Raw genomic sequence first — 26,775 nt, 5'->3', positions numbered from 1 at the left:
TACCTGGTACAGAGGCCTCTGAATTTGGTAACTCATCCTTTCATCACCTCCTGGATGGTCTACTAAAGTGCATTTCCTATTTAAAAACTATGCCTCCAACACTGCTCCCATCATGAAATTGGAATGCAGAACCGTATGGAGCATTTGGTATGTACTCTGTAGTACATTGGCAGAAACTAAATGCAGGATAAAAAAAATCAAGGAAGGAAGGAAGGAAGGAAGGAAGGAAGGAAGGAAGGAAGGAAGGAAGGAAGGAAGGAAGGAAGGAAGGAAGGAAGGAAGGAAGGAAGGAAGGAATCCTATGCATGTTTACCAGACAAGTACAGCTGATTTTAGTGCCAAAGTGGGTTCTTTGGCAGCCAGCTCCCTAGATCAAATGGGAGCAGCGAGCAATGATCCAAGACAACTCTTGAATGAACATGAAAGAGAAATCCATGGAGACTGCAATTGCCGGTAGAGGTGGTCAGAGTCCTGGTTTCCATCTTTCCTGTCAGCTGGCTTTTAACTGTGTATTTCAAAGGGTTTTTTTTCTTTTAATCTAATACTTATTTTTAAAAGTTAACTAACTGGTTGAAAGCCGATTTACTCTAATTGCCTGCTGGATGTTAATGTTAATTTTCTTTTGTTGCTTTATCAGGGTTTGGTTTGGTTTGGGTTGGGTTGGGTTTTTTTCGGCTCTGAACTACTTTTTCCTTTCTGTATGGAAGCTAAGGGCAACATTCTGAGCAGTGAAACTGACCAAACTGGATTGTATACCTGATTTCACTACAGGATTTAACTTAAAAAGGTCTGGTCTGGATTTTTTCTTTTTTAAATTTTTGATGAAACTTTTTTTTCCCTTCACACTTTCATCACGAGAAATATCATTTTAATGTTCTCTGCGAAAGGAATTGTTTTCTTTGGTTGTGTAAGTTCAGACACAAGGAGTCTGCTTTTATTAAAAATGCAAATAATGCACCGTTAAAGCCTGGTGCCCTACCTTCTCAGAAAAAAACAGCAAGCTAGTCAAATAAAAATGAAAAAAAAATATGGCATTTGATTCTCTCAAATCTACAAGCTCCGTGTGAGAATATGTCATGGAAATCAAATGCAGACTCTGAACAAAGGCTTAAGTGCTTATGTCCAGCTTTTCCAATCTGATCCTCTTGAAATGTGTTGATCTTCGTGTGTTGATGATGGCAGAGCATAATAGGGATTGAACTCCAACATGTTTGGAAAATACTAGATTGGAGAAGGTTGATGAAGATGTTTTGTGTTATCATTTATCATTGGGAACAGTGGACTTGGAGGTGGCAGTAGAGGGCATCTAAGCTGGGTTAGACCTAAACTAATAGAAAGGTAGTCCACTTGACTGAGGTCACTTTGAGAAGATCCAGCAGACCTGGAAGGATCAGAAAGGTAGGGGAGACAATAAAAAGATAGAAAAGACTGTGAGAAGCAGTAGAAGAAAGATATTCTGATTAGGTTTTATGCAGCTACATACAACTGTGTTTGTTCTCTAACATTTTTTCAATATCTGTAGCTTTCATTTATGTGAAAGAAATCAGTTTCTGGCCCAGAAAGTATTATGTATGGATAACTGTATGCATTTCAGGCCTGTACATGTAATTATCCGTATGGCTTCTTGATTTTGTTGCCTGTTTGCTTATATATGCATACCAAGTCTCAAATAGCCCTAAGTGTACAATGGCTCTCTTCCCCTCCCACCCCATTTTCCTTGTTTTATCTAAAGATCAGGGGCCAATTCCTGGGGAAACTAAGGTGTGTTTCTAAAACTGATTGATATCACATTGTGTTTACGCAACCTAATCCTGTGCTGGATTACAGTTAGTGAGTTCTCTATACTGTATAATTAAACTTGCCATCGGAATGCAAGATTATAAATTAGCATCAGATAAATAATGTATCTTTCACATAATTGACAAAAAGATTTTACTTTCCATTTTCTTCACCTTCTTTCTGTTATTTGTGAGTAAATTTTTACACCTTGAGGGGTTTTTAAAAAATAAAATAAGATAAAATGATTTCCCCAGGACAGGAATTTAGAAATTATAGTGAAAATGTAGTGCCACAGCCAATCCTCCAGATGGCAGGTTTTGCTAGTTTTTCACTTTGCATACTCCTACTCCACCATACTATATTATACATCTAAATCACTTTACAAAACTGGATTTTTAAATCCATAGAACTCTCTCATCTCTCCTAAGTCCTTACTTCCCTTCTTTCAGGGAAACCACTCTTCCTTTCCCAACCAGGAATCAACACCTGATCTGTACACTTACCTTTTCTCTTCCAACTTCTCTCAGCTTCTCAGTTCAATCAAATTATAGTCTTTCCTCTCTTACTTCTTTGTCTTTCAGTTTTGGGATAGACTGGCAGGATCTCCTGCAATAATTGAGTCCCTCCCCAGGACCCTAGTCTTCATCGTTATTTACCTCAAGGCACCAGTGTGACTGTTGAATCATTGTAAGCCGCCCTGAGTCTTCGGAGAAGGGCGGGATATAAATGGAATAAAAAAAAAAAAAATCTCACCAGTTCATCAGGCCTTGTGACAGAGCAGCTATCCTCCAAGGCCAAAAGGGAGCTACTTTTTCTCCTTTTGCTCACTTCCTTGGCTGGCTCACACCAGGACAGCAAACAGACTAGGCCACTAAAACTCAAGTGCCATATTTTGTACCTCTGTAGCAAATAAATCAACATATTTTATCACACTCTGTAATCAGAGGTTATAGTAGCATTGAGTTATGTGGGCTACAGTCCTTTCATCAGATGTAAGGAAAGTGTGGTCCTCATTCACACAATATGTTAAGAACATGAGTAACTTAATGGGATTTGTTGAATGAATGACATTTGAGTGGGTTCACAGATCAGGCTAAGCTAAAATCTATGCTTTATAAACTATTGAACTTGAAGCCAAACATACATACATGGATATGTTAAACCTTTGCTGCTCCAGTTAAATAAACTGCTATGGTACCAGTAGCAGCCTGCTGGTATCCATCTTTCTTGTTTGCTCAGCTTTGGCTGTTGCTCCAGTTGTTTCCTTTCCTTGAATGGGAGGCAATGAGTTCAGCCAATCATGCCATTTCTCAATCGGATTACTATCACTCATTCTATATTCTACTGCAGGCATTTTCAGCCTGTGATCCATAGGCCATACGCAGCCCTGGACAGCTAGTAATTGGCCCCAGAAGATTGTAAAAAAAACTTTAAAATTAAGGAAGTTTGTGATTTATATACATTAACTATATATTTGATATGCAGCACAAGATGACTCCTGATCAATGTGGCCCAGGCAAGCCAGAAAGTTGGACAACCATGTTCTACTGCCTTTATAGCCCATATGAAAACTTACGTTAGTACAGTATAGAAGCTACCCAGTGGACAATATCAGACCCATTATTCTTACATGAAACCATTATTATGGGACAACACAGGCTACCATTATTTTTTTCAAGTATGTTTGGTGGATTCCATTTTTCTCTGTACTGTTCTGTAAAGAACAGCTTCCCTTTAGATGTCTACAAGCAAGCCTCTGCATTTCCCTGCTTCTTCTTATTCTTCAATGCTTTCTTATGCAGTCTAGCTCAAGAATCACAGCCTTTTAACCCCAAGGTCAACTGCTTATGCACAAACAGGCTGACGGATGAGCTGCTGCACTCTCACATAAAATTTTGCCAGCACTTACTCATACTTCTTATTATGTCTATACATGTATAAACAATGTTTGCACTTAATAAGAATGAGTAAGTACAATAGCATAGTATGTAAGATGGGAAACCCGTTCTAGAATGAACTTCAGCATAGATTGAATGCCTACTAATACTGCTATATATTAACCAGAATGATCAGGGGTTGAACATTGACATGTCTTACTTTATTGCCTTGCCTATAAATATTTGCAATCTATGTTCTGTTCTGAAGTTAAAGTTGCTTTACTTTGCTCAATAAAGTCTGTAACTTCATTTGGGCATTCCATTTCCTACAATTCAAGATATAGGTTTTATCCCTTAGATTTAGAAAAGCCAGTACAGCTTGGAGCCTGAGATCTTTGCAGTCACCTGTTCCAAGCAGAATTGATCTGCCAAATGCCTGCTCTGAATGTCTTCTGAGGTTTCCCCATATTGGGCCATGAGAGGGAAACAGTGTGGTAGTGACTCCCCTCTGAGGGAAGAAGTGAGGATGCCTCCTTCCTCCTTATGTTCTGGAAACTTGGTCGAATTTGATTATTCTGGGAAGAACTTCAGCAGGTAGTACTGCATTGCCATTAGGAGATGCTATTGCAATTTATTGTTTTATGGGCATTTATAGGGTATTATGGTGTATTATGTACTGTATATTACATGTGTCCTGCTTAGTTTATTGTACTGTAAGTGATGCAGAAGTTTCATAAATGATGAATACATAAATGATTTGCTTTGAAACTTGGGAGGCATCCGTGCAATATCCCTGCCATACATATTGAATAAATTAAATATATTTACATAACAGATTTCTCTGGCCTGGGAATCATTGGCTTATCCCTCACCAGTTTCATCATTTACATCTTCTGGAATGTTCCCACCCCCTTCCCTGTCTAGTCAATTTCTCTGGAATTCCACGTGACCTTCATCTAACTGTACTTATCTTCCAGGATCACCTAAGATTGGCTGGATGCTTCCATTTGCTTTATGAGCAAAATATAGTTTCATAATGTGCATAACTGCATATAACACTCTTATAGAAGCATAAATCCAAAGCATCCTTCACAAGAACTGCAGAAATTTTGCCTTTAAAACAAGAGCTTGTTGGAAAAAAATATAAAAGAAAAATACAAATTAAGAATCTTCATAGCCCCTTCTATTAATTGTCATTAGGGTCAAATCACAATAAACTATAAGAAATATAGCCTGTATCAGTGACAAGCAAAGACTTAGATATATGAAGTGGCTACAGTAGTCACAACAGTAACAACTGATATTACAAAACGTTCCATTTTTCTGTGTTAAGATTTGCAAGAAAACCCATAGCCCTTAACATAATTACTTCATGGAAAATTCTAATTTTGTGCTGGAATCTCTCTTCAAAATGCTTTTTGCAATTACACGCTTAAGCAGGAACACTATTTCTGACAGCTACCTCATGGGGAAAAAAATATAAAATGAGTTTTGGAAATTTAAATTTATTAATATTTTTAAGATGTGCTTTTGATGGAATCTTAACCAGTTGCTTTGTATATTTTTCTCTATGTAGCATAATCATACAAGGAAATACAGTGGACAATATACAATATGTGGATGAAACTTAGATTTTAAGTCAAATTATGTATTGGCAAGGGCTACCCATCACTGGATGACAAGTGTTATAATCTAACAGACCTCCATTAGATACTAACCATTTCCTCTTTCATATAATTATTGCTATATATAGTCATATAAATATTTCATTTCCAGTTGCCAACATAGAGTTAGGTGTGATATACTGTATATGACACTTACTCCTAGTAGTACTGTATTAGTACTATCTTGAGAAAGTTTATACAGAAAGTATATTTTTATTGGGAAAATTCATTTACTGAACTCATCACAGAAAATCTAATTATTGTTAAATAAATTTGGCTGAACCTTTTGCCTCTTTGCTATGTGATTTAGTGAACTTTTGTATTTTCAAATCTGAACTTTGATTGCTGCTCTTGCCCACCTGGGTTTTCAGGTTTGGCATCAGTTGAAAGCCCAGTGCAGGGGCATGAGTGACTTTTGTAATCTGTGAAACATGAAGGACTTTCAGAGAATCTGCTCTGCAAATAGTAATATATGGGCAGGGTTTCTTCCTAACCATTCCATCCAGATGATGCACACATCATCTCTGCTAGACCTGCTGGATTCAAGCTATGGTGGCCAATGGAGATCCCAAGAGTGTTAGTCCTCGGGGATTTTCAATTTGCTGCCAAGTAACATTGAGTCCTGAGCAGCACAGGAGTTCATGGCTCTCCATGGTAACCATGGACTTATTCTGAAGACAACTCAGGGCATACCAGTCATTGCACTTTGTGTTTTGGTCTTGGAGTAGCTGCCACATAATCTGGCACTGAAGGACATTTCAATGACATTTCAGTACATTGAAGGCAGATCGCTCTTTGATTCTTTTTTTTTTGCTGGTATCATCACACCCCCATAGAGATAAGGTTCCAAAGGGAGCTTGGATTTTTCCCAAATGTCTGGTGGTGGCAGGAATGGGTCTGCCTGAGCTACAGGTGGAAATTGTGGCCCAGATGACCTTTGCACAGACTCACCTAACGTGCCAGATGTTTGTAGATGTTATTCCTAGGTCAGGAAAGCCTTTAGACAGTCATTCATGTCTTAGTCACCTCACAAATGGATTGTTGTAATGGGGCTGCCCATAAAAAACCATTTAGAAACCACAGCTGGTCCAGAGTGTACAATAGCAACCTAGGCACTGATAGGCACGTGCACTATATGCATGTGGCATTGTTGCACACTGCACTGGTTGCCATTTGACTTCTGGATGTAGTTCAAGGTGCTCTTCATAGTAAAGAACTTGATTATCTGAGGAACTCCCATTGTTTCTGCTCATCCAGTAAGATTGTGCAAGAAGGGCGTGTTCAATTTCTCCTTGATAAGACAAGTTTATTAGGAAACAATATCATCTTTGTAATAGCATCTGGGCTCTGAATTAACGTCCCTGAGAGATTTTTATGATTCCAGTTCTGATGTTCTGAAAACCTTTGAAAACCTGGCTATGCCTATAGGATTGTAGTGGTTATACCTATAGGCTATATCTAGAGGACTGTGTATGTTTGTTCTTCTGCTTGAGGGCTAGATTGGTGTTGTGGTTAAAGCACAAGGTTAGAAACCAGGACCTTGTGGGTTCCAATCCCACCTTGGGCACAAAGCCAGTTGGATGACCTTAGGCCAGTCACTCTCTCCTAGCCCGAGAGAGGAGACAGCAGCAAAAATAGCTGGGTTTTTGTTTTTTGTTTTTGAAAAACCTGCCAAGAAAACAGCAGGGACTTGTCCAGGCAGTCTCTGAGAATCTAACATGAGTGATAAAAAGAAAAAAAAAACTAGGGTTGTATATATTTCTTCTTTTGCTCCATATATATCATTTTTACTCAACCTACATTAACTCTTTTTTAGTTTCATTATTTGCTGTATTTTTTAAAATACTATTATATAAGCCAGAGGTCCCCAACCCCCGGGCTATGGCCTACTTGGAACCGGGCTGCACGAGAGGAGGACTAGAGTGCACACATGCATAGAACTCAACTCGTGCAAGCAGCAATGACAGGCAAGCACATGCATGTGCAGCTCCACCTGCAGTCAGGCTGTGTAAGCATGCAGATGGGCACCAGCCTGGCGCTGGTGTGAGTTGAGCTGCATGGGCACAGCAGGCTGCCACTCGCATGACCCAGTTCTTCTCTCCTCCCCACAACCAGGCTGCCAGCTGCAAAGCTTGGGGATCCCTGGTATAAGCCAGCCTGGACTTAGGCTTACTATCATTCTTTTTTTTTTTTGTAAATGTTTTATTGGTTTTTTACAATAACAACCTTAGTGCCTGGTGTACAGCGTGTTGTCTTGGTTCATAAATTTTTTAGAAAAGAATATACAATTAATAATCGTTAACAATCAATAATAATTAATTTTTATATTGACAAATGTTCTCCCGACGGAAGACTCATCTTCTTTGGCTCAGCAAAAGGGCATGAATTTTACCACCTGTACGACAAGCAAATCTCTTAATTCCTTTCATATTTTCCTCAAGAAAAATCATTTTCTCTTTTTAAAAGAAAGCTGAGAAGTGAGGAATGAGAAGAAGAAACAAGGCATCTTCCATCTCCCACTGAGTGGAATGCTTGGGATTGTGAAAGGAACCATGTGTGAGAGAAATCTATTTCAAGAAAATGGCTACCTTTGAAAAGACTAGTAAATGTTCAACTGGAAACATTGCCTAAAATTAGTTTTCAGTGTGGGTGCTTAAATCTCATTTATTGACTGATATTTATGTTCTCTAGATACGTCAAGTAACTTGCTTGTAAATAATAATAATAATAATAATAATAATAATAATAATAATAATAATAATAATAATAATAATGTTGGAAGGGACCTTGGAGGTCTAGTCCAACCCCCTACTCAGGCAGGAAACCCTATACCATTTCAGGCAAATGGCTGTCCAGTCTCTTCTTAAAAACCTCCAGTGTTGGAGCACTGACCACTTCTGGAGGCAGGTTGTTCCACTGGTTAATGGTTCTAACTGTCAGGAAGTTTCTCCTTAGTTCTAGGTTTCTTCTCTCCTTGACTAGTTTCCATCCGTTGCTTCTTGTCTTGCTTTCAGGTGCTTTGGAGAATAGCTTCACTCCCTCTTCTTTGTGGCAGCCCCCGAGATATTGGAACACTGCTATCATGTCACCCCTCATCCTTCTCTTCATTAAACTAGACATAGCCAATTCCAGCAACCATTCCTTATATGTTTTAGCCTCCAGTCCCCCAATCATCTTTGTTGCTCTTCTCTGTATCCTTTCTAGAGTTTCAACATCTTTTTTACATCGTGGTGACCAAAACTAGATGCAGTATTCCATGTGTGGCCTTACCAAGGCATGGTAAAGTGGTATTAATACTTCACATGAACTTGATTCTATCCCTCTGTTAATGCAGCCTAGCACTGTGTTGGCTTTTTGGCAGCTGCAGCACACTGCTGGCTCATATTGAAGTGATTGTCTATGACTCTGAAATCCTTCTGAGTTACTACTATTGAGCAAGGTACCACCTATACTATACCTGTGCATTTGATTTTTCCTGCCTAAATGTAGAACCTTACTTTTTTCACCATTGAATTTCATTTTGTTAGATAGTGCCCAGTGTTCGTGTCTGTCCAGATCCTCCTGTATGTTAAGCCTATCTTCTGGAGTATTGGCTATTCCTGCCAGCTTGGTGTCATCTGCAAATTTGATGAGTTCCCCATCTATCCCCTCATCCAAATCATTGATGAAGATGTTGAAGAGCACTGGGCCCAGAACAGAGCCCTGGGGCACCCCACTACACACTTCCTTCCATGTAGATGCAGTTCCATTGAGGACCACATGCTGAGTACGGCCTGTCAGCCAGCTACGAATCCATCTGGTGGTGATGCTATCTAACCCACATTTTTCTATCTTATCAAGTAGTAGGTTGTGATCTACTTTATCAAATGCCTTGTTGAAGTCCAAGTAAATTATATCTACAGCATTCCTCTAGTCCACTAATTTTGTCACTTGGTCAAAGAATGCAATAAGATTTGTCTGGCATGATCTGTTTTTGACAAACCCATGTTGACTTTTAGTGATGACTTTGTTTGCATCAAGGTGTTCACTGATTTGTTGTTTATCTTTTCCAGAATCTTCCCAGGTATTGAGGTCAGGCTGATAGGTCTGTAGTTTCCTGGATCTATTTTTTCCCTTTTTTGTGCAATGTGGAACTCCATTACCTCACAGCTGTTTCTAAACTAGGAAAAAGAGCAGTATTATCCTGTGATCTGTCAAAACTTTATCTTTTCCCGTATCTTTTTCCATTAAAGGGTCTGTAATGTCAGTAGTTCTGTATTTTATCTCCTCCACCACTACATGTTTTAGATATGATTACTGAAAGTAAAAAAAAAAGTTTACCCATTCTTTTCTTATTTAAAACAAAACTACAAATAGATCTTGGGAGATTGATCTATCTCCCAGAAGAGTAGAACTGATTTCCCTAGCCTGTTGCCTCAGCGTTAAAAGACCAAGAACTCTATAATTACATTTTCATTTTTTTTCTGTAAGGTGGCCTTATCTCTTCCACACCAGGAATAAGTGAGACTACACCAGGTAATGGCCTCCCCCTGGAAGACAGGTAGAAGCAGGAGTAACTACCACGTTGCTAAGCCAAGGCAGGGGGCCAAGCTAATCTGCAGATCTCTAGGAGTTTTGAGACCTCCACCCTTCAAAATATGGACTCAGCCCTAATGATGTAATATATTTAGTAAAACATTCCATTGAATTATATATTTTATATTCTTTTATCAAAGTCCAAAAAAACCAGATTTATCAAATTATCATGTATCTTTACACCAAAAGTTCTTGATTCGTTGCTCTATCCAAGATTTAAATATTCTTCTACTATTTTGTCAATTTTATTAGATAATAATTTCCAGAATATCCAGCACCATAATGAAAAAGGAAGAAAGAACATAATACAATTGTTGCTAATAGATATCTATGGAGATTCTCAATCATCCAGGCCATGGTTGTCCTAAAAGCGCTTTTTGAAAGACAACTAGTATTTTTTCCCCTTGAAAATGTTTTGCTTCTCATCCAAGAAGCTTCTTCAGTTTTAGAAATGAAGTTCTGAAGTTCTGGAACTGAGGTTCGCAAACTGAAGAAGCTTCTTGGATGAAAAGTGAAACAATTTTAAGGAAAAAAAAACTCCAAGAAAGTCCAGTTGCTAATTGGATGTTGTTCAAACACTAATTGCTTGTCACAGGGGCTATATTCACATAATACATTGAATTAACAAATTAACCAAAGACAAATTAGTCTATCCTGTTACAACCTGTGTTGCTAGTTTGTCTCAATATGTTCTGCAAATCTAGAAAATTAGGTTAATTCCATAAATCATGATTAAATTATACGTAGGCCATAGGCAGATATACAAAATTCCTGTGTGCCTTGTTCTTGTTCTCTGTTTACTTATTTACTTACTTAGCTTGAATGTCATTCCATTGACTCTAAACAAATTTGGTATATTGAATTAATATAGCAGTAGTACATTTTTATATCTGAATACAAAATTTATATTGGTGCAATATTTTTAATAGACCAATTGCTCACTCACGCAAGCTTTTCAAGACATCTTTGTCAGGCAAGATGGTAAAAGTCCAGGACAAAAGCTTGAGGGGGGAACAGGTGCCTTGGGCTACTTCTATACCAAGTTAATTTTAGATGTGCTAAAATGTAGAATTATAGGACTAGAAATTCCCTTGAAGCTATTTTATCTGACCTCATGCTCTGTGCAGACATTCTTGTATAATTAGACCATTGCAAAGAATTTTCTTTCACAATTCTGCATCAGATGTCATCAAGATTCCAGAGGGGGGGGAACAGCCCACCACCTCTTTTATTTGGTGTTGAACTTTTTTCATTGTCAAGATTTTTTCCCACTCATAAATTGTAATCTACTGTTCCTGTTCAGATTAGATCTAGTACACTGATAGTCCTTCATAGTGTTTTTTTTTGTCTCCAGTTAGTCCCTTCTTCAATAGCTTGCTCAGAGAACTTTTTTCCTATGCCTTTAACCAACTTTGTTACCATTCTCAGAAAGTGCTTCAATTTGTCTTTATTAAAGGTGGGCAGCCTGATGACCCGGAATTAGGGGACAGTATAGGAAATATCAATTGTGAATGTGCAGATGGCCCTTCTGCCTTTGGGCTCTTGCAAAGTCCTAGGTGCAGGGTCATGAAAGGCCAGCAAGGAAAACACCCAATGTCCCAACCCATCTGAGAACATGCAATATCTTTAGGGAAACACCCAAAAGGGAACATGTTTAGTTACTTCCTTCTCTCTTATCTACAGTATGCCAGACTTACTGGGTGAAATCTTTGTCGTATGTGTGTCAGCTTTGCTGGGTGGCTTGCTAATGTAACCAGAAAGAATAAATCCAAGGATTTCTTATCTTTCACTGCTGCTCTCTTTTAGAGGAGCCCATCTTTTGCTCAGTTGAATAAAAATGTAAAGCTTGAAGGCAACTTCTGGTTTCCTGTATTGTTTACCAAGCAAAACCTCAGAACCTGCATATCAAGCCTTTTGAACATATACTGCCAAGAGGTGGCAGTACCTGTGACATTGCACAGGTAACGGTTTGGTGTGGTGATTAAGGTACCAGGCAGGAAAGCCAGAGACTGTGAGTTCTTGTCATGTCTAAGCCAATGAAAGCCAGTTGGGTGTCTTTCGATCAGTCACTTTCTCTAAGCCCAATCCATCTCACAGGTCTGTCATGGTTGTGGGGAAAACAGGAGAAAGAAGGTATGTTGGATATGTTCGCTGCCTTGAGTTATTTGCAAAAATAATAAAGGCAGGATACAAGTAAATAAATTAAATAAAAATAAAGAATGCTTTCACTATAACAATCATGATCAATCTTTGAAAAAAAAAAACATTCTTCATGTGGACATTCCTCCAGCACAGATCAGGCTCTTGACAGGCTGTGACACTTCTGTATGGGGCACTACTTGGAGTGCAGCCATGTTAGGAACCAGGCTCGTGGACACCAGGGAATCCCTGGTGTGATGGAGCATGAGCAAAATGTAGAGATGGTGATACAGAAGAATTGGTGATAAATGAATACCTCCAGTAGGCCACACAAGAGGTCTCTAAATTACATCAAGCCCATATTTAGTTTCAGAAGCTTTACAAACGGATATTCTTTTCATATTTACTAGTAGTCACTATTCAATATCCACTTCCTATTTTGGTAAATTACTGACAATTGAGAGAAAATAAAAATTAAACTTTTACAGTGCCTTAAATTCTATTTACGGTAAGTGTAATTAACTCTAAGAAAAACTTAACTGGTAAGAATGTTTTGAACATTGCAGGGAAAACAAATATAAATAAGAACTCTGAAAACAGGATTTATGACAAGGTAATTAAGATAATCAATTAATAATAATAATAGTAAAGTTGGAAGGGCCCTTGGAGGTCATCTACTCCAAACCCCTGCTCAGGCAGGAAACCCTATACCATTTCAGACAAATGGCTGTCCAGTCTCTCCTTAAAAACGTCCAGTGTTGGAGCATTCACCACTTCTGGAGGCAGGTGGTTCCACTGGTTAATTGTTCTAACTGTCAGGAAGTTTCTCCTTAGTTCTAGGTTTCTTCTCTCCTTGACTAGTTTCCATCCGTTGCTTCTTGTCCTGCTTTCAGGTGCTTTGGAGAATAGCTTGACTCCCTCTTCTTTGTGGCAGCCCCTGAGATACTGGAACACTGCTATCATGTCACCCCTCACCCTTCTCTTCGTTAAACGAGACATAGCCAATTCCAGCAACCATTCCTTATATGTTTTAGCCTCCAGTCCCCTAATCATCTTTGTTGCTCTTCTTTGTACTCTTTCTAGAGTCTCAACATCTTTTTTTTACATTGTGGTGACCAAAACTGGATGCAGTGTTCCACATGTGGCTTTACCAAGGCATTGTAAAGTTGTATTAACATTTCACATGATCTTGATTCTACAACAGTGGCCAAAATTGAGAAAAACCTTTGGGAAAAGTATACAGTAGAAATGCCACCTTTGGTTAAGTTTCCACCAATTTTTCTTCTAATTTCTTTATAACTGTAGACTTGTTCACTTAATAATACTATTTTACATTCCTTTCTGGGCAAACAGTCAACTCTTTGCACCATTACTTTAATTTTTTTACGTTTTACAAGCTCACTAAATGAAAGAGGAAAAAAAAACAGCCACCTTGATAGCGATCACATAACACTGACAAATGTCTTCCTCTCAGCTTCAATACATAACTTCAATACATGACATCAATAACTGAATCCTACTGTGATCGGATTGGCTCATTGCCAAAACAAGATAACACCTGATTGGCTCTCTAAAATCTCATGCTCATTGGCTACAATCAGATGAAGGAAAGCCACCTGATATCAACCTAAGTAAGTTGTGTTTCCTTTTTCTGGTTATTTGGCTATAACTTTTCATAGAATATACAGTTGCAAGAAAAAGTATGTGAACCCTTTGGGATTACGTGGAGTTTTGCATGAATTGTCCATAAAATGCACTCTAAACCTCATGTAAGTCACAATAGAAAAACACAGACTGCTTAAAATACTACACAAACATTAGCTGTTGTCATGTTTTAATTGAACATAAGATGGAAACGTTCACAGTGCAGGGTGGAAAAAGTATGTGAACCCCTAGCCTAATGACTTCTCCAAGAGCTAATTGGAGCCAGGAGTGAGCCAACCTTGATTCCAATCAGTGTGATGATATTGGATGTGTTGCTGACAGTTGTCCTGCCCTTTAAAAACACACACCTGTTTTGGGTTTACTGGTCTCAAGAAGCACTGAGTGATCATTTTTTGCATATTTTGTACTCACACTAATTTATCAGTTCTGGGAGGCATTGTATGTGACCTTCATCCAGACTTTATGCCTGCTTCTGCTTGAGATAAGCTCTTGTCCTTTATACACATTGGGGGAGGGAGAAAGAGAGTCAAAAGCCATCTTGGTGGTTGCAAATGTGTGATCAAAGGCCCGAGCATGAATATGTGTATGCATGAGGCTGATGCACATAGAGAAGATTGGTAAGACTTTGATTGTACAGGCAAGGCCTCCTTCCATCTTGGCTTTTTTTTTAACTCCCCCCCCCCCCCACTTTGACTATCACTTCCTTCATAGCAATTTGCACACTGTATATGGTGTGGAGATCTTTTCTTTTTTTATTGAAAAGTTTTAAAAACATTTTTGAAACATATACCCCATCTACACCCCCCTACTTCCCAGAGCCAAATACAGGGTATTACATCATACAATCTTACTCTAAAATATTCTAATTACTATAACTACTCTTTAAACCCTATCGCACTTTAACTCTCCTTAGCCATAGAGGTGTGATCTTTTCGAGGTATCCTGTACTCCCAGGTAACCTATGGAGACTCTTAAGGTTCTATTTCTAGTGCTTCCACTATTAAAGTGAAGGCATTAGTATTCTTTTCTTAAAGCTGGCCTTAACTGCAGCTCAGCTCTCCCATAATCAGATGATAATGTTTCCAGTACATGGGGAGTTGTTTATGTATGTTTTTAGTCTGAAATTTCTATTTAGACGGTCTTTCCCCTCATATTCCAATCACTCTTCTGTCCTGTGTTTCAGTTTTAATTTAAATTTAACTTCTGCATTTCCTAATTTTTAGAATCATTCTGGCTTTTTTTTTAAACTGGATAAACGATAAGCACAAAGTTAGCATGCAGAACGAAGCTTGGATTCACTTGCTCAGTAGAACAAACTTCCTTAATCCAGACCTTCCTTCAATCACCCCCACTTATATGATAGTGCTATTTTGGTTTGTAGACAGTTATTGAAAACTGCTCAAAGTCATTAAAGAAGGGACAATAGCAATTATTGTGGATACAGAATAATCTGGAAAAATCCTGCAACCAGACATCTACCCAAAAAAAAAGACATTTCTACATACTTCGTATTGAAAGCTTGCATTTGAAAAGATTTTTCTATACTCCAGAGACCAAGTGCAAAGGAGCTTTTTCTCCTTCGTAGTCAAATGCAAATCTCCCATGTTTCCTATACCGCATGACTTGTTATTACTATTTGCAATACAAAAAAAAAAGTTGGTACTGTACACTGACGTAATAGTTGCAGGACGTTCTTCGGATACTAGTAAAGAGGCATATGTCAATTAAGTTCCCAGATAGAACCCAAATATTCTCCCACTCGCCGAAACCGTACATGCCTTTGTTTCCCGCGCTTCAGAGGCCGGAGCGGGCGGCGCAAATGACCGCAATCCGTTTCGCTTTCCATCTGGCCGCCTTTGTGTGGTGGGCCCGCCCGTTCCGGTTTCCTCTTCGGCGATTTTGCCCTCCCAACCCCCAGAGAACCGCCGAGGAAACTTCACCTTCCCCCGCCCTTTCCTATTGGACAAGGAGGCGAAGGGCGGGAGGCGGGGCTGAGGGCGGGGCTCCCGCGGACCGGGCCGCGCATGCACGAGAGTGAAACTGAGCGCCTGGAGGGGAGGGCGACCGCGGAGTTGAGATCTGCCAGCGTCCTCCGCCGCCGCTGCTGCTGCTGCTGTTGTTTTCTTCGGCCTCCGTCGGGGATTGGCGAGGGCCCGCCATGCCGCCTCCGGGTCAAGTCCGTCTCCCAGACCTGGATGCGGTGAAGCTCCGCGTCCGCAGCCTAATCAGCACCCACTGGGTGATGATCTTCAGCAAGAGCTACTGCCCCTTCTGCAGGAAGGTGAGCTGGGAGGGGGGGTGGAGAGGAAGCAGGAGTTACCGTGGCAACGCTCCTTTCCCGCTGTCGGACCCTCTGGCCGCCGTTTCTGCTGGTGTCGGGTCAGTCGGGGATTCCTCGCACGCGCGCTTCCGTTGCCATTTCCCGTTTCTTCCTGGTCAGTGAGCTCTTCCCTCCCGGAGGGGACGAGCTGCCTCTTCCGCTATCCGGAGGAACGGGGGAATGGCCCAGTGATGGGATTCAACTAGGTCAAGGGTAGGCAACCTCGGCTCTTTTATGACTCGTGGACTTCAACTCCCAGAATTCCTGAGTCAGCGGACTCAGGAATTTTATGACTCGTGGACTTCAACTCCCAGAATTCCTGAGTCCACGAGTCATAAAAGAGCCGAGGTTGCCTACCCCCTGAACTAGGTGAACAACCGGTTCTCTCTGTGTGTTTGCCGCTTCCGGAAGTCCATTCTGGGCCTGGGCAACGGAAAAATTTGCTACCGGTTCTGCCGAACTGGCTGAATCCCACCACTGAGCATGGCGCAGGCTAGGCCCCCTCATCGCTGTGGCTTCTTCCAGGCTTTCGCGCCGGGGAAATCGGGCCGGCCGGCTGACGGGAGTGACATAATAGCGTTAACCTCTTCGTGAAGGCGCCAAAGTAATAACTGGGCAAAGAAAACTTTTGGGTAGTGATTACAGGTACCTGGCTAGAGAACAGGAGGACGTGGATTCTCGGCCTCCTTTAGGTATTAAGCCAGCTGGGTCAATCTCTCTTTAGAGGATGGGTTTTGTAATACATGGTGGCCAACACTCTCAGCCCTCCAGAATAGACAGTGTGGAACCACTTTTGAAATTTTGCCAAGAAAACCTATGTCCAGGCAGTGCCTGTTGTCCACACTGGTGATTTTTTGAGAGACAATCCCCCACCCCCACCCCAAAATTGGAGCCCAGATTTACTTTGCTTTGCCAAGTTTCTTTAAAGAGTTAATTCATCATCAACCTCAATTGGAAATCCAAGGTGAAGTCACAGTGCCAGAATTTCCAAGGCCTTTATTAAGAAATGTTGTGCTACACATTCTTTGGAAAGAAGTTTCATTGAAAGGACGTAAAATGTGTCCTTTGACAATTAGTCAAATGTGTGTTCAAACATGAAATTCCACCTGTATTTACATAGCTTATTTGTCATGCTTATGCCATATGTTAAGATGTTCAGAAAGATTTAAAATATTAAGAGGACAGAACGTGCAATACTTGTATGATGAAAATTAAAATAATGGTAATTAAGTGTGGATTAAAACATGATAGGATCCAATCTGGGTCGGTTACCAGGACCAGATCATTCTGGTGAGAGAAGTTCCCTGAAGATGGGCTGCAGCACAAGTCCAAAAGCTCAGAAGACTAAATTACTGGTCCCGGTGACCAACCCAGGTTGGATCCTGCAACAATATCCTGGGACATGTATATTTGCCTTCGTGCATAAAATATTATATAATTTTAATTTTTTTCCTTTAGTGTGTCATTTCTGAACTCCCACATTCAGGTTGTTAGGATATAGATTTTCTTCATGGAAATAGAATCGATTGTAACAGCAGTAGTTAATTGTTTATTTGTTGCCACACAGGCTTTAATTAAGGCTAATTTTGTAAACTAATACTCTATATAAAAGAAATTCAGGAAATCATGAAGAAACAGCTTGTTATTGAGTAACACTGCTTATACAACAATTTGTCTTGTACAACTCTCACTAATGTGTTGCACTCTGTGTTGGGTATCATTGTAGGCCTAGGAAGAATATAATGAGTCATGGTAGAAATTCAACTCTGTGGTAATTAAATACCATCATGATATACTTAACAGGACCAAATGTGAATAAGCATTGGCTAGAATTATCTCTAAATAAGTAGAAAATATGAGTTGGATAAAGAGAATGAAATCATACAAGGAAAAAAACTGTAATTTATAGTTTCATATGTTATAGAAATATAAAATCAAAATGCAATATAGGGAAGAAATTATACTAAATATGAAAAATCTTAGGTTTAAGGAAGTATAAATACATCAAAATGGCACAGAGTTTTTCATGCTTCACTTCTGAATGGCTGCATTTAAACTGCAGGTGGAACCAGATCTAAATATAAATAAGTACAAATTAAAACAACTACAGTTAATCTCATCGTTGTGAAATAATTTTGGGAGGAGCTTTAGAGGCTATAGCTATACTCAAGGATTTCATGATATGTAGGTGTTTCCTGAGTCAAAATAGAGAGATGTGGACTTTTTGCTAATATTGACAGTATGAATTGAGAAATTCTTCCAAGATAGGATTTCACTGAATCTTATTTGCATGCAATTAAAAAGATTCTCCCATTAGTTCTTCCTTATTCATTTACTAATGACATTAAAAAAACCCTTTAAAGTGGAGTTTGTTTCTGATGGCTTGATTGGATTAAGAATCAATTCAAAATGTTTATTTGGCCTAGTACTAAAAAATAGGAGGTTACATTATTACTTTACAAATGTTCCTGAAAGTTTCAAACCAAATCAGTTAAATGTACTTCTGAATAGATAAGCATGTGTTGAGTTCAGAAATCTTTGTTGTTGTTGTTGTTGTTGTTAGCTGCGAAGTTGTGTCCGACCCATCACAACCCTATGGACAACGTTCCTCCAGGCCTTCCTGTCCTCTACCATCTTCTGGACTCCATTTAAGCTCACGCCTACTGCTTCAGTGACTCCATCCAGCCACCTCATTCTCTGTCGTCCCCTTCTTCTATTGCCCTCAATCTTTCCCAGCATTAGGCTCTTCTCCAGTGAGTCCTTCCTTCTCTTTAGGTGGCCAAACTATTTGAGTTTTAGCTTCAGGATCTGGCCTTTGAAAGAGCAGTCAGGGTTGATCTCCTCTAGGACTGACCGGTTTGATCACCTTGCAGTCCAAGGGACTAGCAGGAGTCTTCTCCAGCACCATAGTTCAAAGGCCTCAATTCTTTGGCGCTCAGCCTTTCTTATGGTCCAACTTTCACTGCCATATATTGCAACTGGGAAGACCATAGCCTTGACTATACGCACTTTTGTTGACAGGGTGATGTCTCTGCTTTTTAGTGTGCTGTCTAGATTTGCCATGGCTTTCCTCCCAAGGAGCAAGCGTCTTTTAATTTCTTGGCTACAACCCCATCTGCAGTGATCTTGAAGCCCAGGAAAATAAAATCTGTCACTACCTCCATTTCTTCCCCATCTATTTGCCAGGAATTGAGAGGGCCAGATGCCATGATCTTGGTTTTCTTAATGTTAAGTTTCAACCCAAGTTTTGCACTCTCCTTCTTCACCCACAACACGAGGCTCTTTAGTTCTTCTTCACTTTCTGCCATTAGAGTGGTATCATCTGCATATCTTAGGTTGTTGATATTTCTTCCGGCAATCTTAATTCCAACTTTTGATTCATCTAGCCCTGCCTTTCTCATGATGTGCTCTGCATATAAGTTAAATAGGCAGGGTGACAGTATACAGCCTCCCAATTTTGAACCAGTCAGTGGTTCCATGTCCAGTTCTCACTGTTGCTTCTTGGCCAACATATAGGTTTCTCAAGAGACAAATAAGATGGTCTGGTACTCCCATCTCTTTAAGAACTTGCCAGAGTTTGTTATGATCCACACAATCAAAGGCTTTAGCATAGTCAATGAAGCAAAAGTAGATGTTTTTCTGGAACTCTCTAGCTTTCTCCATGATCCAATGTATGTTGGCAATTTGATCTCTAGTTCCTCTGCCTCTTCGAAATCCTGCCTGTACTTCTGGTAGTTCTCGATCCACATACTGCTGGAGTCTAGCTTGTAGGATTTTAAGCATAACTTTACTAGCATGTGAAATGAGTGCAATGGTGCGGTAGTTTGAACATTATTTGGCACTGCCTTTCTTTGGAATTGGAATGTAAACAGATCTTTTCCAATCCTGTGGCCATTGTTGAGTTTTCCAAATTTGCTGGCAAATTGAGTGTAGCACTTTTACTGCATCGTCTTTTAAGATTTTGAATAGCTCAGCTAGAATACTGTCACCTCCACTAGCTTTGTTGTTGCTCAGCTTTTCTAAGGCCCACTTCACTTCACATTCTAGGATGTCTGGCTCGAGGTCAGTGACCACCTCATTGTGATTATCAGGTACGTTAAGCTCATTCTTGTATAGTTCTTCTGTGAAATCTACTTAAGAAAGTTTAATTGTTTTTATGGTTCTATCTTTTTTGTTATCTTCGTGTTTTTCATAATCCAGAAGAAGGTGTATTTATAACATCTTCAAAAATAGGTATGGTCATGAATGATTATGGTACAATTCTGTATATGCAGCACTGGATAATAATAGAAAAACAGAGAAAAGCAGCTGTACTTAAATTATATTGAATTGCTGCTTTCTCTGTGGTGGGGGGGAGGAGGAGAGAGAGAGAGAGACAGAGATGATTATATTTCCTGCAGTGAGCAGATTGGCAGCTAGACTCAGGGCTGCTGTATATTGCAATCTTTTCCAGATTCTTGAGTTGTCGTTGTCCATCTTAACTATTTCCACTAAAGTAATTTCCAATCAATTTTCAAATCACCATGTGAGCAGAGTAAGTATTGATGTGAGTTATAATCAATACTTAAGTCTTGTGGATGTTCCCAGTTCTTACAAAGATAAATTCAGACCAAAAGTACAGAAATGGAAGGTGCCCTCAAGATATTAATACAACTCATCAAATCATGTATACTCAGAGTGATCTCAACAAGAGAAGTCTTCAATACAATCAAAGCCTTCAGTTGCTTCCATTTTTTTCAGCCAGCAATAGTGTTTTGGCACAGGAAGAAAAAAAATACATTTGAACTTTTCCTGTCTGTTTTTCAGTTAACTGCCTTTCTATTTCTGATAGTGGATTTTCAATTGTTCTGGTTTCCCACAATTTCATTTTTTTCCTCTTGCTACCAATACTTTTGCCCCATCTCCTTTAGCTGTTTATCAACATGCTTAGTTTGCAGTTTTCCTTGACTAATAACATCTCCCATAAAATAGAAAGTGTCTCTAGGTATGGAGATGAAACCATAAACACTCTCTCTCCTAGTTCTCTTCAATTTACTATAGTAATGTCTGCCTTACTTACTTGTACCACAGTTGACATTGTTTGTAATGTATAGTGTGCTGGCAAAAAATGGTAGAGTTTCCTAGTCCCAAGTGGTGAATATCTCCCCATATTTTATCTCTGGAACTGGTTTAGCAAACAGTTTAGGTACTAATCTTTTAGCATTAAAAACCCTACCTTCTGATTCTTCTAAAGAATTAAATCAAATTATACTCTTGTGCTTGATATAAATTATAGTATGTGGCTTCTAGCTATATTTTAACTTAAATATCACCTAAGCCACAAATTGGAAGCAATGCTGTTGCTTTGCTGAATTTCCTCTGTTATTTGTATGCTTTGGTGCTTACAAAGCCCATTTGCTTTACAGAAATGTTATCTGCAGGCAGTAAAAGAACTGGGATTCAAAAGCAGGGAAAGAAACCCATTTTCAATGTTCTCTTTTTTTTTACTATCCACATTATTCTGGATGGACCCATAATCCTGCAGAAAAAAAATTCAGAATGCTACAGAGGAAATAGCAATCTTTATATTTGATGGGTAATATTCATGAAACTTCCTTTCTCATATGTGGAATAGTGTCAAGATATTGATTTAATAGCTAACCAGCTTATGTAAGATGTAAGATATAATGTAATGATGAGAATGACTCAGCAGGGTTTGTGTCTCTTTAAGAGCATTTCTATAAAGGGAAGACCCTGCTGATGTGTTCTCTCTCCTCCTTTTCCTGCTGTAATTGTGGTTTGTTGGATCCTGCTGAGTTAGCACATGTATGTATATTGTTCCTGTTGTGCAATATTGTAGCTAGTGTAAGAGAATCCACTATTTAATACAAACCACTGTTTACTGTGTTCACTCCTGGGTTATCTCAGTGCAATAAGTTTGTGCACACTCTGACAGGTTATGGGCCTAGAGAGAGGAGAAACCCAGTGAGAGCTTGACCCAGAGCCAGAGGAGTTAAGGTTTGTGGTGGTAGCAGGCAACATGGACTCCATCGGCGTAATGGGAGAAGGTTTCATAGTATCTCATCTGAATGAGACAAACTTACCTCTCCTGGTGTCAGAAAATGGAGATGTACCTGCGAAGGGAGGAGTTGTGGATGATAGTTACTGATCCACCTGCAGCCCTGGATGATGGGGACTTGGATTGATACTTGGATGAATAAAATGTTCAAAAAGTTAAATTATTTTAAATTATTCTTTAAACTGCACTAAAGCCATTGGGTTCTGCTCCCTCTTCCCCCCACCCCTCCCAAAAACACAGTTAAAACTCTTGGTCATATTAGCAGAAGGAATTGCTATTACCCACTAGACCTTTGGAGATTATCCAGAGAGTACCTGTACAAGACAGAAAAAGTCATATTAGCAATTAATGTAAATTAAAAGAGCTGCTACCCTAAGGCTGTAAGTTTAAGAAATGTTTAAGTGTTTAAAGCAGACACATTTTACACAGTAAATGGCACTCTGAAAATGGAGGTGGCAAATAAGGTTCACTACATAAAACACCAAGCTTCAGTTAATTTATTCTCTTTCCATACCTTCAGAGTACCTAATAACACATTTAGTCCTATTTTAAAGAATTTTTTTTTTAAATAAGGGGTTGTGTGCTCATTTTCTGCCTATTAAATTACTGAACGGTTGTGCTTGTATTCAATGTACGTTATTTCTAGTAATTTAAATTGCAGATTTAATTTTCTGCATCTCTCAAAAGCTTTCAGTATTTTCAAGTGTCAAATTGCTGCCTATAGTTATTAGCCCTTGGGCTAACACAGAAATTGGAACCTGAACTGCATGATGTCACATGACTGCATCGCTTAGTGATGGCATTCCCAGTTGCTATTGTAACCTCAGTACCATGCAGGTTGTTAAGTGAGGACCACATATGGCTGTGATGTGGGAAGAGGTGGGAGTCCCAGACAAGCAGGCTGGTGAAAGAGCTATGGGCAGATGGGAACTGTGGAACATGGACAGTTAGTATTTCGTGCCACCGTCACCTTACTTTGAACGATTTCTGGTTGTATCCCAAGGACTTCCTGTATTGCTTATTTCTGAAGTGTTCATAGATGGAAAAGCAAATTTATAGATTGACATCATAGGTTTTCTGTTTTAATATATGTTACCATTAAGGTATTTTTACACACTGAAACAACGAAAGCTTTTAATTTCTGTTTTACCTAAAACAACTATTTCTTTAAAATTAGAAAGAATTGCAGAACTTTACTTAATCTTTGGATTGATCAGACAAAAGACAGCATGCAAAAATATTCTTGTCAACCAGTCAGTTCTTTTATATGAGGCACATCCAAGATAAGAAAGTATTGATTTCTTTGAGATTGCTTGCTTCTTCAGATAATGATACAAGTGACATTTAGCTATATCATATAGAACTTAAGTTTCACCTTCTGACTTCAGGAGGAAGATGGAATGTAGCAAACTGTTTTATGGGCAAATTGCTCTACCATTCTGAGATTAGCTATCTTTTTATCTGGAATAGTTGTATAATGTCTTTAATAAGCTGTTGCTATGTGTAAAGTAATTACTAATTTCATTTTAGAACTAAGCAAAGACTTTAATTAGAACATAGTGGCAAACTCCCACAGCTAGAACATCCACAGTATTCTTTTCCCCTTAATTCTCTTGTCCCTCTAAAACAGACGTGTCAAACTTGTGACGTCATGTGACGTTGCGTCACGCGTCCGGCCTGTGGGCCGGCAGTTTGACACCCCTGCTCTAGAAAGCCGCACTTGGTAAACATGCCGTTCTCCCACATAGTAGTTTCTATCCTTAGTCCAATTCCTCCTTGATTTTGCTTATGGGAAACTGGCAGGGAGTGCTGGAAATCACAATCATGTGACCACAGCTATGATGATACTGTAGCAACCACAACTTTGCAAATACACCTGGGGTGAAGATCCTTGGAATTTAAATTACAAAGGAGTAATGTGTTTCTGTTTTTGTACATAGTCTTTAAGATAGCAGGTTTGAGGTACCTTGATTCAAAAACTGTTGTGCTGTGATGCACAATTTGAATTAATTAAAGGTTAGAAACAGACAAGAGAGTTTTAGCAGTATATAGATGACTGCAAGATGATGTAACAGAATATTATGTTTGAATGTGGCCTTAAACTGCAGTAGGGGGCAAATATTTTGTGGGTACAAAAAAAGGGACACTGTTCATGTTAGAAGTTGCTAATATCAGTAAAACGGGTGGATTTGGAGTTTCCTTAGAAAAACAGAATGCAAGCTCAGAAGAATTGAGTTAGCTCAGGGGTAGGCAACCTTGACTCTTTTATGACTCGTGAACTTCAACTCCCAGAATTCCTGAGCCAGCCATGCTGAGGGGAAAGGAAGAGGTTGCCATGCTGGCTCAGGAATTCTGGGAGTTGAAGTCCACAAGTCATAAAAGAGCCAAGGTTGCCTACCCCTGAGTTAGCTCATTCTGTAGTAAGATTGCCCCATATTGTTATCAGATCTCTCATTCCTGTAGTAAAGGTTTTGTTATAATTTACCATGCTTTTGTAAGTCTTATGTATCATTTCTAGAAGGTGTATAACCTGTAACTCAGGGCTCTTCTGCATTCTTCTGGCAAGAGCCCAGTGACCACTGTAGTTGTACCTGAGGATAAAAGATACTTTATTCCATCTGTTTCCAAATGCTTTGGTTCCTTATTTAAGTGAGCATTTTCCCCACACTTTCTAATGGTTATGTGTATTTAAAAAACAAGTTAATGATTTTTTTGTACTAAAAATAAATATACAAAGATCAAAATTGGCATCCCTATATACAATATATTTTAAGCAATACTGTAGGCAGCCATTACTAAGCAATAATTTGTTTATTTCAAATGCTTGTTTAACCTAAAGCAGCATTGTTCCAAGAGGAACAGAAATACTGGTTTCATGACTTTTCTTATTTCCTTATCAGAGTTTATTTTTTACAGGTGAAAGATCTCTTTCATTCTCTGGGAGTAGAATATAGTGCTCTGGAACTGGACAAGATTGGTAAGGATAATATTGATCTCTGCAAAACAGAATTCAAACTTCCCCCAACTAGAATATGTAATAAAATGGTACAACTTTTCAAGGCTTTGTTTTGAACAAATAGCTCTTAAAATTCATACTGAAGCTTTTGTGAATTTCTTCTATTTCTGGATTTATACGGTTCCTCTCCTCTCAAAAAAGTGTATATGTTGCTTAATAACTTGTTAAAAAATAATTAAACTAGAGTCCCTCCAATTGGTACCTGTGGACAATTATTTTGTGCCTATCAGGTTCTCTGCTGTTCCTTTAAGCAACTGGGACTGGAATACTGTAAATCTTTGCCAACTCTTCAGCCTCATTTTAACTCCTACAATGCCTGACTCTGGGGGGAAAAAGGTTGTTGCAGGTAATTGTTTTCTTTGACAATGTGGAAAGACTTACGATAAAGACTAGCAAGGATGATAGAGAACATTCTGTGGAGGATCAAACACTGGTAAGCCAATCATCATTTGTGACTATTGTGAATGGACAGATAGATCTCTTTCTCAAGAGTACCAGTGGTTTATGGAAACATCCATGTTATGTCCTCAACATTTGAATTGTGTCCATCAAGGTAAAAAGGTGGAAAACCATAGCATATAATTAACTTTCAAAGAGTTCAATTATTAGCAAGACTATGTAATTGTAAGGGAACTAGATTCCATATTAAGTTTTTCAGTATGAGGCGCCTAGGGATATGCATGCAATAGCTTAGGCTTTACCTCATATCCATTCTTAACCTGTTCAGTTATATTGATCTGGCTTATTCTGATGAGAATTATTATTTTAGCAGACTAAACTGAAGATTTTGCCTTGTTTCTTTTATATGTTATAGAGTACACAATATAACAAGATTTTTATCACATTTTTCTCCCCAAAAGAAAAGAACAAAAGTTTATCTAAAAATGTTTTCCAAATATACTGTACTGCAGTTTGGCTTACAGTTCTCCCTATGTATAATTTCAGTGTAAAATAAAATAATACACTTGCCATAGGGATTTGACTGAAAAATAACCACCACTTTGAGGAAATACTTTCTCTATAAGCTAAAATTTCTGTCCTATGTTGCAATATATTTATGGTATTTCTCTTTAGCTCTTCATCTTTTGTTTAGTGGTATCTGTTACTCTGTATTGAGAAACCAGCCAGATGGGACAAGCAAGTTCTTGTCTTCTGTATAATTGCCGGATGTGGTAACTTAAGTTGGAAGATGTACAGAAACTTTTGAACTGCATCTGCATTCCTAGATTTTGAATTCTGCAAAACAGATTTTTATCTGTTAGCTTATTTCTGTTTTATTAAGTTAGCAGCCAAAAAGTGGTTGACTTTAATTGTATTGATCCAAACCAATATGTTACAGAACAACTCACTCCTACAAAGAACCTTACTGTATAAATCCAGTGATGGAATATTAAATAGGAATTATTAATTCCTAATAAACTTGTAGTGCAAGAAAAGATTTTTTAAGAAAGTGGTTCAGTCTGAATTTCTTTTCTACCTGTCTTCCTTATTTAGCTTGAACATTTGGTAGAGAGTTTGTTTCAATTATATTTTATATTAATTGTGTTTTGCCTTATCTGAACCTTAATAAATCTGATTAATTATATCCAGTGCTTTTTTTCTATAAAAAAGTGCCTGAACTCTCATCTTGTTAATCTTTTATTTATATAATTTTATTTATATATTTATATAATTAAAACATT

General features: G+C 38.7%; 1 protein-coding gene and 1 long non-coding RNA gene across 3 annotated transcripts in view; one reads left to right on the top strand and one right to left on the bottom strand.

Annotated features, from left to right (window-relative positions):
* Positions 1-240: 240 nt before the first annotated feature.
* On the bottom strand, positions 241-15,415 carry LOC310633553. The gene is made up of 3 exons (XR_014491025.1): positions 15,374-15,415; positions 14,111-14,193; positions 241-1,381 (listed from the first exon to the last, which is right to left on the bottom strand). It is a non-coding gene; the product is annotated as an uncharacterized lncRNA (long non-coding RNA).
* A 309-nt stretch (positions 15,416-15,724) lies between these two features.
* TXNRD3 (thioredoxin reductase 3) overlaps positions 15,725-26,775 on the top strand; it is a 34,742-nt gene continuing 23,691 nt past the window's right edge. Inside the window, exons 1-2 of one of the 2 annotated variants that reach the window (XM_083352221.1) lie at positions 15,725-15,980; positions 24,994-25,054. In XM_083352221.1, coding sequence (XP_083208347.1) covers positions 15,858-15,980; positions 24,994-25,054 — 184 coding nt within the window. In that variant the 5' untranslated portion in view covers positions 15,725-15,857. Of the gene's footprint in view, positions 15,981-20,128; positions 20,554-24,993; positions 25,055-26,775 lie in introns of those variants that run through there. The other variant, XM_083352220.1, reaches the window with a different exon arrangement.

The sequence above is a fragment of the Vipera ursinii genome (assembly GCF_947247035.1).
Source record: "Vipera ursinii genome assembly, chromosome: 2".
Lineage (NCBI taxonomy): Eukaryota > Metazoa > Chordata > Lepidosauria > Squamata > Viperidae > Vipera > Vipera ursinii.
The sequence above is the reverse complement of the archived record's forward strand: the minus strand, read 5'-3'. Positions and strand labels throughout refer to the sequence as shown.